Source organism: Meles meles, chromosome 11 (assembly GCF_922984935.1).
Source record: "Meles meles chromosome 11, mMelMel3.1 paternal haplotype, whole genome shotgun sequence".
Classification (NCBI taxonomy): Eukaryota; Metazoa; Chordata; class Mammalia; order Carnivora; family Mustelidae; genus Meles; species Meles meles.
Genome location: NC_060076.1, coordinates 11853386 through 11868072, shown reverse-complemented (window position 1 = coordinate 11868072; position 14687 = coordinate 11853386). Strand labels below are relative to the sequence as shown.

The following is a 14687-nucleotide window of genomic DNA, read 5'->3' as shown; positions in this document are numbered from 1 at the left end:
AGAATTAGCTATTTTGAAAGTTTGTAGGAACTTAAAGTCATTTGGGCCAGATATTTTTTGAAAGGGAAGGTTTTTTGACTACCATTTATACTTTCTCAATAATTGATTAGTCTATTCAAATAATTCTTGTACAATTTATATATTTCTAGAAAAATGTACCCATTTCATTTAAATTTTTCATAAAATTTTCTATTGTATAAGACTTATTATCTCTAATGCCTAAAATAATTTCTCCTATCTTGATGATTTTTTTCATGCATTCTTTTTTTATGTGATTTTTCTTGCCAAGGGGTCTATTTCATTGATATTTCGTAGGACTTCTATATAGTTTCCCAGGGCTCCTACAACAAATTACCACAAGCTTGATGGCTTAAAACAACAGAAATTTATTCTTTCACAGTTCTGGAAGCCAGAAGTCCAAAACCTTAAAATAAAGGAATTATCCTCAATTACCCAAATGAGCCCAGTGTAATCACAGGGTCCTTAAATGTGGACGGATGTGGCAAAAGAGAACCAGAGAGATGGCAACATAAGAAGGACTCACCCATCCTTGCTGGCATTGAAGACAGAGGGAGGGAAACACTCACCAAGGAATGTGCAATTTCTAGAAGCTGGAAAAGGCAAGGAACTGGATTCTTCTGTGGAGTCTCCAGAATGGAATGTAGCCTTGTCAACATCTTTATTTTTTTCAGCTTTCTGACCTACAGAATTGTGAAATAAAATTTTGTGTTGTTTTAAGCTACTAAGTTAATGGTAATTTGTTACAACAGCCATAGAAAACTACACACTCCAATAAGAATTATCCTAAACAGAAAATCCTTAAGGACTTTGTTCCTTTTCCCTCTCTTCCGAGGAAAGGTCAATTTGTCCTGAGTCTGCACCCTGTCACTCTGTCATCCCCTCCAGCTTAGCACTTACTCTCCTCCCAGTGACCAGTTCCCCCTCCAAAACACACTACCCTGACTTACCCACCCCTTACCCTTTGCCTGGTTTCCTCTAGATTACATCTATTATTTTTCAGCTGTATACAATTAGGTACAGAATACTAACAAGAAGTATCATTCATAGTATAAGCAACATATACATAGAATATTGTAGATCTCAAACACTTTTTCAGATATGTTGTCTTATTTGAACTTAACAGTAAACTTCAAGACATGACATTTTATTTTCCCCATTTCTAAGGGTTATTATCTGAACCACTCTGGTTCCAATATCTGAACCAGAACTAATTTCCAAATCATGAGTTTTTTTCCATCACCTCTCCTGATTCTAGGAGTCTAGTCTTCCAGTTACTAATATAAAACCCACAGTCTTACAAAGAGTGGTCAGGGATGACATTTCTGGTTCAATCTATTGGCCAATATTTATTACACAACTACATGAGCCAGGTGGAAAACAGTGGGAAGCAAAAATAGACTTGAACCCTGCCTTGGTAGCGCTTTCACCAAGGACCTATCCAGATGCTGTATGGATGGCCTTGGTGGGCCCTTGCCTAGTAGAAGGATCCAATTCAGACTTTCTGAGCACCAAGTATCTCAGAGAGGAAGGAAACACTTCAGAAAACAATGCTGCTGTATGCATGCGCCTGTTAAGATGCTAAAAGGGAAACCAAAAAAGCCTGAGTTCTCCTAAGCAGGGCCACCAATTTCATTCAAGATATCTAAGCATTAAAAACATATCATTAGGGGCACCTGGGTGGCTCAGTGGGTTAAAGCCTCTGCCTTCAGCTCAGGTCATGATCCCAGGGTCCTTGGATCGAGCCCCACATCAGGCTCCATGCTCGGCAGGGAGCCTGCTTCCCCCTCTCTCTCTGCCTGCCTCTTTGCCTGCTCGTCATCTCTGTCAAATAAATAAATTAAAAAAAAAAAGTCTTCCCCTGCCACATCCACTTTAAATAAATAAATAAATACATACATACATACATATCATTAGTACTTAGTTTCTGACTCATTGTCAAAAGTACCAGAAAGATGGTGAGAACACAAAGGAGTATAGGATATGGACTTCTCCAAACCAAACTGCATCCCTAATTCTACCCTCCCTTACCTAGGATTACTACCACTACTTCTAGTCTCTCTTTTCCGCTGTTTTCTCCGAAGCCAATCCTATCCTTAGGCAGGGTGGACATATTGAGTATATATTCTGTGACTCAGCATCTCGCTATCAATCCAGGTGGCTGCTGGCTGGTTCTAATTCTATGTCCCAATGGTTCCTTGTCTTGCCCCACTTCAACTGACTCTCTACCTTGGCAGATAGATGACTAGTGCCTCAGTTCCTGCCAGGCTGGAGCCTTGGCTCTTGCCTTTTGGGAGGACCCATTCCTGAACCTCAGCACCTTTCTGTGCATACTTCTCAGTGTGTTTTTGCCAGAATATTGCATCTTCCAACATTTCCATTGCCCACATTACCACCCCTTAGACTCTTCTTGCCTGTAAGAGCACTCATGATTCAGTTCCTCTGTGCCTTGTTGATGCCACCCACCTCCCTAAACCACCAAGTTCAATGTTAGGTAACTATGCTCCTCCAACAAGAGACAGTTCTCCAACTTCTCACTCACCTTTGACAGTTCCACACCCTGATGGACATGTCAAATTTCCAGATCCCAAGGACTCCTAGTCTGACCTTCTCGCCCATAATTAAATTCTCAAATGCATTCCAAAACCACTTTTTTTTCCCAAGAAAGGTTGGATCCAAGAATATAATCTCTATAGTAGTTATGTGATTGGTACAGGGAGAACTTAGGATACCCTACCTTCCTTACACCGGGGAAGCAGAAGGTAGAAATCCTGGCCAGAAGCACCAAGTAGACGGAACTAGAGGTTAGTAGGCTGATCAGAAACTGAGGCCAGGGACGCCTGGGTGGATCAGTTAATTAAGCGCCTGACTCTTGATTATGCCTCAGGTGATGCTCTCAGGGCTATGAAATGGAGCCCCATGTTGGGCTCCATGCTGGGCTTGGAGCTTGCTTAAGATTCTCCCTCTCTCCCTCTCCCACTGCCCCCTCCCACCTTCTTTCTTTCCTTCTCAAAAACAAAACAAAACAAAACAAAACCAAAAAAACACTTGACGCCAAACAAAGCAACATATATGTCTTAGATACGACTTGGGAAATGAAGTGAAATGATTGATTTCTGAACATTTTTCCAAAAATCCTTACCACATATTGTCAGAATAGCCTAAGAACATGGGTAGTATACATTTTGTCTCTTGAATAAAAAACAAAAGATGAAGTACTGTGTTCAAGTCCACAAAATTAGTCAGATGCAAAGTTGGAATTGAAATCAAGGGGGCCAAAACCAATTCTGTGAAGTCATATCATAAAATATATGGTGGGCTACAAGAACTCCCCTTCTGCAGGGCACAAGCTAGAACAAGTTATAAGATATCTCCTCTACCAGACTGAAGACCCCAAGCCAGGACATACACCAAACATTCCTCCATACTTTTTACTTACAGGAAAGCAATGCTGAGGGGAAACCAGAGCCATATGACTGAATTCTTCCTCCTAGGACTGACCAGTGACCCCAAAGAGCAGGGGTGGCTCTTTGCCAGCTTCCTCACCATGTATCTGGTCAACGTGGCTGGCAACTCAGTCATCATTGCAGCCATCCGGGGGGATGCCCGCCTCCATACCCCCATGTACTTCTTCCTTTCCAACCTCTCCCTGGTGGACATCTGCTTTACAAGTGTCATTGTGCCAAGGATGCTGGCAAACATGCTGAGCAAGAACAAGAAGGTCCCCTTTGCCCAGTGCCTCACACAGATGTATTTCTTTGTGGCCTTTGGGATCACTGACAGCTTCCTCCTTGCTGCCATGGCTCTTGACCGCTACATGGCCATCTGTCACCCGCTGCATTACACCAAAACCATGAGCCCCCGGCGCTGTCTCCTGCTGGTGATGGCATCCTGGGTGCTGTCCCACCTCCACTCACTCACCCACACGATTCTCATGGCCCGCCTCTCCTTCTGTGGGCCCAACGTCATCCACCACTTCTTCTGTGACGTCCAGCCATTGCTGACACTCTCCTGCTCTGACACTTCCATCAATGAGCTTCTGGCCTTCACAGAGGGCTCCTTTGTGATCATGAGTCCCTTCATCTTGATCATTGTCTCTTATGTTTTCATCACCCATGCCGTTCTGAGGGTCCCTTCTGGGGGAGGCAGGTACAAGGTCTTCTCCACCTGTGGATCCCACCTCACGGTTGTGGCACTATTCTATGGAACCATAATATTTGTGTACATTCGCCCCTCATCCACCTACTCAGTGACAAAGGACCGTGTGGTCACTGTCATCTATACAGTAGTTACTCCCATGCTGAACCCTTTTATCTATAGTCTTAGGAACAAGGACATGAAGCAGGCCTTGAAAAAGCTGATCAGAAGGGCAGAGTAGCAAAACCCATTCATTCATTCAACAAGAACCCATGAAACACCTGTTGTGTACCAGGAACTGTACTGAATTATGAACATATTGCAAAGATATATCAACCATAGCTCTGTGTCAAAATTAGCCACAGTTCAATAAGTGGAGATGAGACAATTGCAATAGAAGGTTATTATACCTTTTGGTAAAAATAAAATGAGACACAGATACTGATGTCTTACTGTATCAGACACACAGTTTCCTTTTTTTTCTTTTGTAGTTTCGGGCTCATATGTGTCACAGACATAACCAGTATTGTGTAAAAATGTATCCTGAAGAAAAGCTGGAAAAACTTCTGTTGTGATTTTTTTAATCTCATATGAAGCCTCAGTAAGCCAATATTGTCATCATATGAGTTATTCATCTCGTGCACAAACTCCTTGGGTCTGGCTAATGGATTTTCCTGTTACCTTTAGAACAGCTCATAACCTCTCCAAAGCTGTTCACATAGTTGTCAGAGAAGGCAGCTTCACCAGCATAGTAATAAGCTCCTAAGATTCAGAGTGAAAACTTAAGTTACAGCTTGATCTCACAAATTGTGTCACCATAATCAAGCCATGAAATGTCTTGAACTCTCATTTTCCTCATCTACGTAATGGATTCAATAAATAATCTCACTACATGGTTGTGGGTATCAAAGGAAAAATTCTAAATTTGGTCACTTTGAATCATTTACCTAACCCTTCTGAGCTTCTGCTCCCTAGTTCTGAGATTATACTACTTGGCCTAGAAGCCCAAATCCACCATTACCAACCCCATGATCTTGAGCAAGTACATTAACCCCTCTGTACCTCAGTTTTCATATGAAAAGTAGACTGCTGTGGGGATTAAATGATGTAATAAGTGTCCTAAAATATATATTATTTCTGTTTTAAGTCTCTGAGACAGTGTCTTGCATATAGAAGCCTCAGATAAATTTCAGACACTACATCAAAACTATATGAAAGTGTGTCCATGGACCCTTCCCAGATAACATCTGAAGATTTGTAATGAGGTGGGAATTATCACACATCCTCAAAGTGAGTTCAGTCTAAGTGTCTCCTGAAATTATTTCAGTGTTTCCAACTGTTTCACTATAAATTATTCTGTCTTTAGGTCCTTACCACTATGTTGTCAACTTTTTTAGGAATTCCAGTGGGTACAGAAAAGGCCTCCCCAATATCCACAATAACAAAAAGTCCCCCAGCCTCATTTCTCTATCCCTCTTCCCTCCATCCCAGATTTTCACTATCAAAGAGAATCTTCATGAGGAATGCTATTCAGCACTTCCAACTTCTGAAATCTAAAGCGGTGGGGTGTATAGGAGACAAGTGAGGAAAAGCTGGGGAAAAAATATAACTTTATCCAGGAGGAACTAAGAGAACTGGATATAAAAGAGGGAGGAGGGGGAATGTAGCCACCTTCCTGGAGACGAAAAGAATGATTAATGATTAATTAATTAACTAATGATTAAGTGGACCTTCAAAGAGTACAAGCTCTCAGCTATAAGATGAGTAAATTCTGGGATCTAGTGTACAGCATGGTGATGATGGTTAACAATACTGTATTACATACTTGCAATTTGCTGGGAGATTAAATAATCTTGAGCATTCTCACCACAAAACAAAAATGGTAATTCTGCGAGGTGATGGATGTGTTTATTGGGGTCATCATTCTACAAAGTATATGCATATCAAATCATCATAAATATGTACAATCTTACATATTTAAAATGAGAAAGGTTCTGAATTCCAAAATGAAAAGCCCTAAAGATATTAGGTAAGACAGTGTGACCCTTTCTTATGCATCAGTAAAAAAGAATAACCTGTAGCTACAAGTATCAACATGAATGAATGTCAAAAACATAAAATTGAACATGGATGGACCCACAGGGTATTATACTAAGTGAAATAAGCCAGACAGAGAAAGACAAATACCATATGACTTCACTTACATGTGGAATCTAAAACACAAAACAAATGAATAAACAAACAAAAAGCAGAATCAGACTATAAATACAGAACAAACTGATGGTTGCCAGACGCAAGGGAGGCAGGAAGCGGGCAAAATGGGTGAAGGGGAGTGGGAGGTACAGGCTTCCAGTTATGAAATGAAAAATCCACAGGAATAGAAGGCACAGCATAGGGAATGTAGTCAGTGGTATTTTAATAGTGTCGTATGCTGACAGACAGTAGCTGCACTGGTGGTGAGCCCAGCATGACATAAAGAGCAGTTGAATCACTGTTGTACACCTGAAACTAATGTAACATTATGTGTCAGCTACATGCAAATAATTTTTTAACTTTTAATTTAAATTCAACTTCATTTACACATGGTGTATTATTAGTTTCATAGGTAGAATTTAGTGATTCATGAGTTGTGTATGACACCCAGTGCTCACTACATCGAGTGCCCTCCTTCATGCCCATCACCCAGTGACCCCATATTCCCAGCCAGCTCCCCTCCAGCAACCTTCCATTTGTTTCCAAGAGTTGAGTCTTATGGTTTGTCTCCCTCTCTGATGTTATCTTATTTTGTTTTTCTTCCCTTCCCCTACACTCATCTGTTTTGTTTCTTAAATTCCACACGAGTGAAATCATCTGATATTTGTCTTTCCTTGACTGACTTATTTCATTTAGCATAATACCCTCTACTCCATCCACACCATTACAAATGGCAAGAATCCATCCCTTTTGATGGCTGAGTAATCTTCCATTGTGTAAATATACCACCTCTTCTTTATCCATTCATCAGCTGATGGACATCTTGGTTCTTTCCACAGTTTGGCTATTGTGAACATTGCTGCTATGAATCACTGTATCCTTTCGATAAATACCTACTAGTGCAATTCCTGGGTCATAGGGTAGCTCTATTTTTAACTTTTTGAGGAAACTCCATACCGTTTTCCAGAGTGACTGCACCAGTTTGTATTCCCACCAGGAGTGTAAGAGGGTTCCCCTTTCTCTGCATCCTTGCCAACATCTGTTGTTTACTGAGTTGTTAATTTTAGCCATTCTGACTGGTGTGAGATAGTGTCTCACTGTGGTTCTTTTCATGGTATCTTTCTTTTTTCTTCACTTAAATTCGATTAGCTGATACACAATACCTCATTAGTTTCAGATGTAGTGTTCAACAATTCATTAGTTGCATATAACACCCAGTGGTTTTGTATATCCCTGATGCCGAGTGCTTTTGAGCCTTTTTTCATGTGTCTATTGGCCATTTATAGGTCTTCTTTGGAGAAATGTCTGTTCATGTCTTCTCTCCACTTCTTGACTGGATTTTTTTTTGTTTTTTGGGTGTTGAGTTGATAAGTTCTTTATAGATTTTAGATAATAGCTCTTTATTGATAAGACATTTGCAAATATCTTCTCCCACTCCATATGCTGCCCTGTTTCTTTTGCTGTGCAAAAGATTTTTATCTTGATGAAGTTCCAACAGTTCATTTTGGCTTTTGTTTCCGTTGCCTTTGGAGATGTGTCTGGCAAATAAGTTGTTGTGGCTGAGCTCAAAGAGGTTTCTGTCTATGTTCTCCTCTAGGATTTTGATGGATTCCTGTCTCAAATTTAGGATTTTCATCCATTTTGAGTTTATTTGTGTGTATGGGTCCAGTTTCATTCTTCTGCACATGGCTGTCCAGTTTTCCCAACACCATTTGCTGAAGATGCTGTCCTTTTTCCACTGGATATTCTTTCCTGCTTTGTTGAAGATTATTTGACCATAGAAAACAATTTTTAAAAAAAACATAAAATTGAGGGGTGCCTGGGTGGCTCAGTTGGTTGGGCAATTGCCTTTGGCTTGGGTCATGGTCCTGGAGTCCCAGGATAGAGTCCTGCATCGGGCTCCTGGCTCTGCAGGGAGTCTGCTTCTCCCTCTGACCTTCTCCCCTCTCATGCTCTCTCTCACTCTCTCTCTCTTTCTCAAATAAATAAGTAAAATCTTTTTTTAAAACAAAACATAAAATTGAGTGAAAGAAGGTAAATGTTCCATTCATGTAAAAGACAAAAATAGGCAAATAAAAACAATACATGATTCACACATATACACATAGCTGGTAAAACCATAAAAAAATGGTCATACGTGTTCTGTATGCTGTGTTTTATATATGATGTATTTCACAATTTAAGAAATTTAAAGTAACCTTGCATGCAGAAGTCTCTACTATTTCAGCAGGTATTTATAGATGAGCCATCTCTCTCACCTCTGGAGTTATAGGAAACAAGTCTGTTCACTTTTTCTATGTACAGAACAGTAGGAATTTGAAGGCAATGATTGTGCAGCGCATCCTACTCCAAACCTGTCCAATTCATTTATTATTATGATTTTCTGAGAAAGTATAGGTTTTCTTTAAGAGGATTGGAATCTGATTAGAGTGTGTAAACTCCATGGCAGGTTGGAGAAGGAGGAGATAGAGCTCTCCCCTGCCTGTGCCCAGGGCAAGGGTAGCAGATGCGGGATTCTCAGGAGTCACAGACAGACGCGGTCACTCTGAGACAAAGGTGCTCCTGACACTGCTGGGACTCACAAATCCAGGGCCCAGAAGGGCCAGCTGGGAGGTTGGACGTTTGCCCCATCTTGTCTCTAACTAGGAGATTGGGGATTAGGTCCCAGGAGATACTACACATGAAAAGCCCACAGCTCTCCCTGGCTCCTGTTCCTGATGACGGGTTGCTCCAGCCCCAACTCTTTAGTCCATGCTGCTGTTACAGAGGAGGAAGAACACTGAGGTTGTAGCAAGTCTTGTTTTTAAAAAAAAAAAAAATAAGATTTATCTATGTGTTTTAGATGTTGCGGGGGGCAGAGGGAGAGAGAGTGAGAGACTCCCAAGTAGACGCCACCTCGAGCACAGAGCCCAACATGGGGCTCAATCCCATGACCCTGAGATCCTAACCTGAGCCAAAATCAAGAGTCAGATACTTAACCAACTGCATCACCCAGGTGCCCCATAGCAAGTCCTCTTGAGGAAAAGAAGGGGAAGCAAACCAAATAGGCAAGACAGACCCAACACCTAGTGATGGACACAAAACCTGAGGATGGTCAGAATTTCCAGGTAAGACCTGAGGGGGTAGAGATGGGAGGTACTGATCACACACACACACACACACACACACACACACACACACACACACTTCCTCCTCCTCCTCCTCCTCTGTTCCTTCCTCCTTTCCTGTCCCTTCCTTGCTCTCAGTCAAATACAACCAGGCTCACTTAACCACCACAAGGAGAGCCTCTACTTGATATCCATGAATCCCCTGAGAGTCTAGCCTGAAGTCAGTGCAAATCAGGGGCCCCCAAGCCCCTGGCAGTGACCAAGACATTTGTATCTGTGCAATAATAGTGCTCAGGACCCCTTGACTTTCATGGACAACTCCCTCTCAGTCCATGGGATTATGAGTGGCTTCCAGAATCAGTCTATATCACCACCAAATGAAACAATATCCACAATAATTAATAAGCCAGCACACCTTAGCTAATTTTTTTAAGTATCAGAAGTATTTGCAATAGATTTATTTAGGCTCATTTTCCAACTGAGGTTCTGAGGAGGTAAATGATTTGGCCAAGATGGTAGACATGGGACTCAAACTTGGGCCTGCACATGTCACATGTCTGAGTGGAAGCTTTGTCATGGTACTACTAGGTCAGAGCTATTGCCACCCAAGGGCATGATGACTAAATTGGTGACAACAGCACTTAAAACTCTATATATGAAACTTAACAGTTTTGAAAACTCAGCTTCCCACAGACCGGGACCAAGAAAAAGTCCAATTTTCTCAGGAGTAAGGGTGTCTCCTGGAAGTGAAATGTTCAGTTTTGAAAGGGGGTAGAAAAGTCCAGGGCAAACATGGAGGACTAGATGGTCACTCCAGAAGCCACCTTCCTTTCGTTACCTCTGTCAAAAGAAAACAGTAGTATCAGGGAAAGCTACTATTTGATGAGCATTTGATATAAGACAGTCACTCTTCTAGTTCTGTACAATCCTATATAATTTAATCCTCAACAACCTTCTGATTTTGGCATCATTATTCTCTTTAAGCAGATGCAGAAACTGAAGCCAGAAACACTGAGCAGACTTGTTCAACATCACAGCCCACAAGGAGGCTGGGCCCAATGAAGGCTCCTCAGACCCAAAGGGAATATATCTTATTGCCACTTCAAAAAGCATGCTCATGACATGAGCACAGGCTGACATTGCCTGTTTGTGGGTTCATCCTTCTATACCATCCAAATACATGAGATAAAATCTCTCAATTTGGATTTTACAACACAGGTCCTGAAAAAATGTTTAATTGACTCTGGTATTTTGATGCATTCAACAGTCCTATATGTTAGGTTTATGTCTCTATATCTTACAGGTAAAGAAAATGAGGTTCAAAGGATGTAAGTAATTTACCTAAAATATAAAAAGTAATGAGGATTTATACATGTGTGAAGTTTTGCATGTGCAAATTTTGTCACAACCTGATTAAAGTGAAAACCTAGTTAAATTTATAACAATTCTGTTTGACATGTTTAAAATTAAAGAGTTTGTTTAGAAATCTTGCTGAAGGGCACCTGGCTCGCTTAGACAGAAGACCGTGCAACTCTTGATCTCAGGGTCATAAGTTCAAGCCCCACCTTGCGTATTAAAGATTAAATAAATAAGTAAATTTTAAAATAATTATCAATATATAATTAATGTAATAATTAATAATCAATAAATTAAAATAAATATATAAATGAAATATAAATAAAATGAATAAATTATAAATAAATAAATAAACTTTAAAAAAAAGGTAATGAGGATTTAGACAGAGAGGACACTCCTTAGTAACTGTCCAGCAAATTCCCATCCCCAAGATATCTTTTTTCAGACCTCTAAGCTATGAGCTTAAGATTTTAGTTTTTAATAAAGTGGAGAGTGGACTAAGACCTGGGAAGATTCTTTCTAGCTAAGCTCCAGTTCAGCCTCATCCAGGAAACCTACAGGACAAATTACGAGACACCTAAAATATGAAGTTGACCCCTCAAAAGATCTCCTGTTGCTACTGTCCATAGTTCTCAGATCTATACATGCTTACATGCCCACCAGTGAGAGACAGGAGTGCATTTTAGTGGCATCTGAAAAGAACAGAGAAAACTGATGAAAGGCTTTGAATGATATAAATTGTTGGAGTCTATGTACATTTAAGCAAGAATTCCCTGCAATTCTTCTACTATAAATGGCAATTAGAAATCAAACTAGCATCTCCGACTTTCTGCTACTGGGCTTCTCTGACCACCCAGACCAGCAGCCTCTCCTGTTCGGGCTTTTCCTGGCCATGTACCTGGTCACCATGTTGGGGAACCTGCTCATCATCCTGGCCATTGTTTCTGACCAGCACCTCCACACCCCCATGTACTTCTTCCTGGCTAATCTTTCCTTCATTGATACCTGCTTTTCCTGCACCATTGTCCCCAAGGTGTTGGTGAGCATTAAGACACAACACCACGCCATCTCCCATACTGGGTGCCTCATGCAGATGTATTTCTTCATGGCATTGACCCTGCTGGATGATTTCCTGCTGGCCGTGATGGCATATGACCGTTATGTGGCCATCTGCCTTCCTCTCCATTACGCCACCATCATGTGTCCCCAACGCTGCCTGCTGCTAGTTGCCACATCCTGGCTCTGCGCCCACCTCCTGGCTTTCTCACTCACCCTCCTCATGGCTCAGTTCTCCTTCTGTGCCTCCCATTCCATCCCACACTTTTTCTGTGATGTACCCCCACTCCTCAAACTTGCCTGCTCAGACACTAGGATCTATCAGGACAGAATGTTAACTGAAGCAGTTTTCACAGGCATGATTCCTCTCACCTGTGTCCTGGTCTCTTATGCCCACATCATGCACACCATCCTCAGGATTCCCTCATCTGGAAGGAAGCCCAAAGTCTTCTCAACATGTGGCTCTCACCTGTCAGTGGTCACTCTCTACTATGGGACACTTTTTCTGGTGTATTTCCGGCCCTCATCCTCCTATTCAGCAGATACTGGAATGGTTGTATCTGTGATATATACAATGGTCACCCCCATGCTGAATCCTTTCATCTACAGCCTGAGAAACAGAGACATGAAGGGGGCTCTGTGGAGGCTCTCAGGCTGGAGAAGATACTCTACTCCATAATGGGTCCTGAGGTTGTAGTAAGTCCACTTTAAAAAAAAAAAAAGAGAGATTTATCTATGTGTTTTAGATGTTGGTGGGGGCAGAGGGAGAGAGAGTGAGAGACTCCCAGGTAGACTCCTCTCTGAAATGCCTTCTCTCTGCACTTCTCCACTGTAATTTTGAAAACTCAAGTTCAAGGCAAGATGGATGGTCGCCATCATGAGCAGGTTCAACAAACAGAGAATGCCTGACTGGGCAGAAGGAGAATAAGATCAACTTGCCAAGGACACAGCTACAACCAGGAAGAAGGAGTGCCCAGCCATTCCTACAAGGTGACTTGATTAGTGGGTAATACAGGTGTCCAAGAAGATTCAAACCACACAGTGGGAATCGCCAAAAGAAAAATATCAGACAGAACTTGGGTTCTGGGATGAAACCAAGTACCAGCCCAATCTATGACTAACAGGTCCCACTCACCAACAAGCAATGCTCACAAGAGTTGGAAGGGTCAAGTGCTCTCAGTTTCAGGGACCATTTCCAAGCCCAGCTTTTGAAGCAACTCACTGAGAGGGCCAGACCTACATATAGAGAAGGCTGAATCGAAAAGACACACAATTTGCTGGGACTGAGAAAACAATAATAATTCTAGGGGGAAAATGAGGCACAGAGAGATCAGAGGATTGGCCCCAACACACAACAGGAATCAGATCTAAGATTGTGACAAAGAGGTTACTAGTTATAGACAAGTCCTTGATTTTTTGGCTTTTAAACTCTGGGTTGTTTCATGTGTCTCAACTGCAGAATAATACGTGCTCATTAGAGTAAATTTGTCAAACATAAACAAATAAGAAAAATGGAAACACAACCCCTCCTTGTAAAGAAAAACATTGATAATATTTTACAGTATTTCCCACCTATCTTTTTCTAATGACTTTTGGTCTTTACTATGTTGAGAAAATACTGCTGGTACAATTATATGTACTTTCTTGCTTAGTCTTAAAACTTGAGTTGTCTCCCTATGATTATCTCTTCCTGAATGTTTGGCTCTCTGAGGTTACATCACAAAAACATCCATGATATATTTGCTTTTTCACTATGGTTGGATGATTAAGGGGTTTCTAAGCTTTCAGTATTATAAACAATGATGCAAACAGTCTCTGAAAAGAAATGATTTTCATATATTCCTATTCTGTTACATTTAATATTTTCAAAACTAGAATACCTAAGTAGTACTTTTTTGGGGTCCTTTATCCATTCTGTCAAGATGCCCAAATGATAGTGCCCAATTGTCTCCATCTTCTCTGTATTTTGATGTTCACATTTCCCCCTTAATTAAAACTGATATGATAGACAAAATGTATCTCTTTGACTTAGTTTTAACTTCTTTGATTTTTTTTTATTTTTTTATGTTACATTAGTCACCAGACAGTTCATCATTAGTTTTTGAGGTAGTGTTCCATGATTTATTGTTAGCCTGGTGATGAGTATTATTGCATGTATTGCAAGGAGCAAGGTGTTTTACACAAATTTCTTTGATTTTTAGTGAAGGAACTGTTTTCCTGAGTCTGTTAACCATTTTTTTTTTCCATTTCATTCTTTTTTAATTTTTTTATTTTTTTGTTATTATAATTCCAGTGTAATTAACCTACAGTGTTCTATCATTTTTTAAACTGAAGTGTAGTTGACAAATAGTCTGCAGCATAATACTATTAGCTTCAGATGTATGACATAGTAATTTGACAACCGTATACATTACAAAATGTTCCCCACAATAAATTTATATTTGGGGGTTGGGAAATTCAGCTAGAAGTAATCTTAGGAGTAAAAGAAATCAAAATGGCTTTCAGAAAATATTGTTATCTGAATGAAAACCAATTATAAAACATTATTTACAAGAAATTTTTCACAAGAAAATTAGTTATGTGCAAATGTGAGAAAACCAAAGAAAAGGTTACAAAACACTAAGTCTAGAATCCATCTGAAAAAAACAACAAATATCAATCCAAGCAAGAAAACAGCTGAGAGCAAAATATGATAAAATAGAATAAATGTACAAAGCTAAAAGATTTTTTGAAAAGAAAATTTATATTCCTCTGATCAAAATGGTTATAGGGTAAAATACTAATTATCAGTAAGAAGAAAAGAGTGACATTATCTCTGAT

General features: G+C 40.4%; 2 protein-coding genes across 2 annotated transcripts; both read left to right on the top strand.

Moving 5' to 3' along the window:
* Positions 1–3466: 3466 nt before the first annotated feature.
* Positions 3467–4396, top strand: LOC123953317 (olfactory receptor 1L6-like). The gene has a single exon (XM_046023459.1). It carries the CDS (start codon positions 3467–3469, stop codon positions 4394–4396), a length of 930 nt encoding a protein of 309 aa, XP_045879415.1.
* A 7208-nt stretch (positions 4397–11604) lies between these two features.
* LOC123952527 (olfactory receptor 1G1-like) lies at positions 11605–12546 on the top strand. Its single transcript, XM_046021806.1, has one exon. The coding sequence runs from the start codon at positions 11605–11607 to the stop codon at positions 12544–12546; it is 942 nt and encodes a 313-aa protein (XP_045877762.1).
* The last annotated feature ends 2141 nt before the right edge of the window (positions 12547–14687 follow it).

Coding starts and splice junctions, on each gene's coding strand:
- LOC123953317 (XM_046023459.1), top strand. CDS start 3,467: ATGCTGAGGGGAAACCAGAGCCATATGACTGAATTCTTCCTCCTAGGA.
- LOC123952527 (XM_046021806.1), top strand. CDS start 11,605: ATGGCAATTAGAAATCAAACTAGCATCTCCGACTTTCTGCTACTGGGC.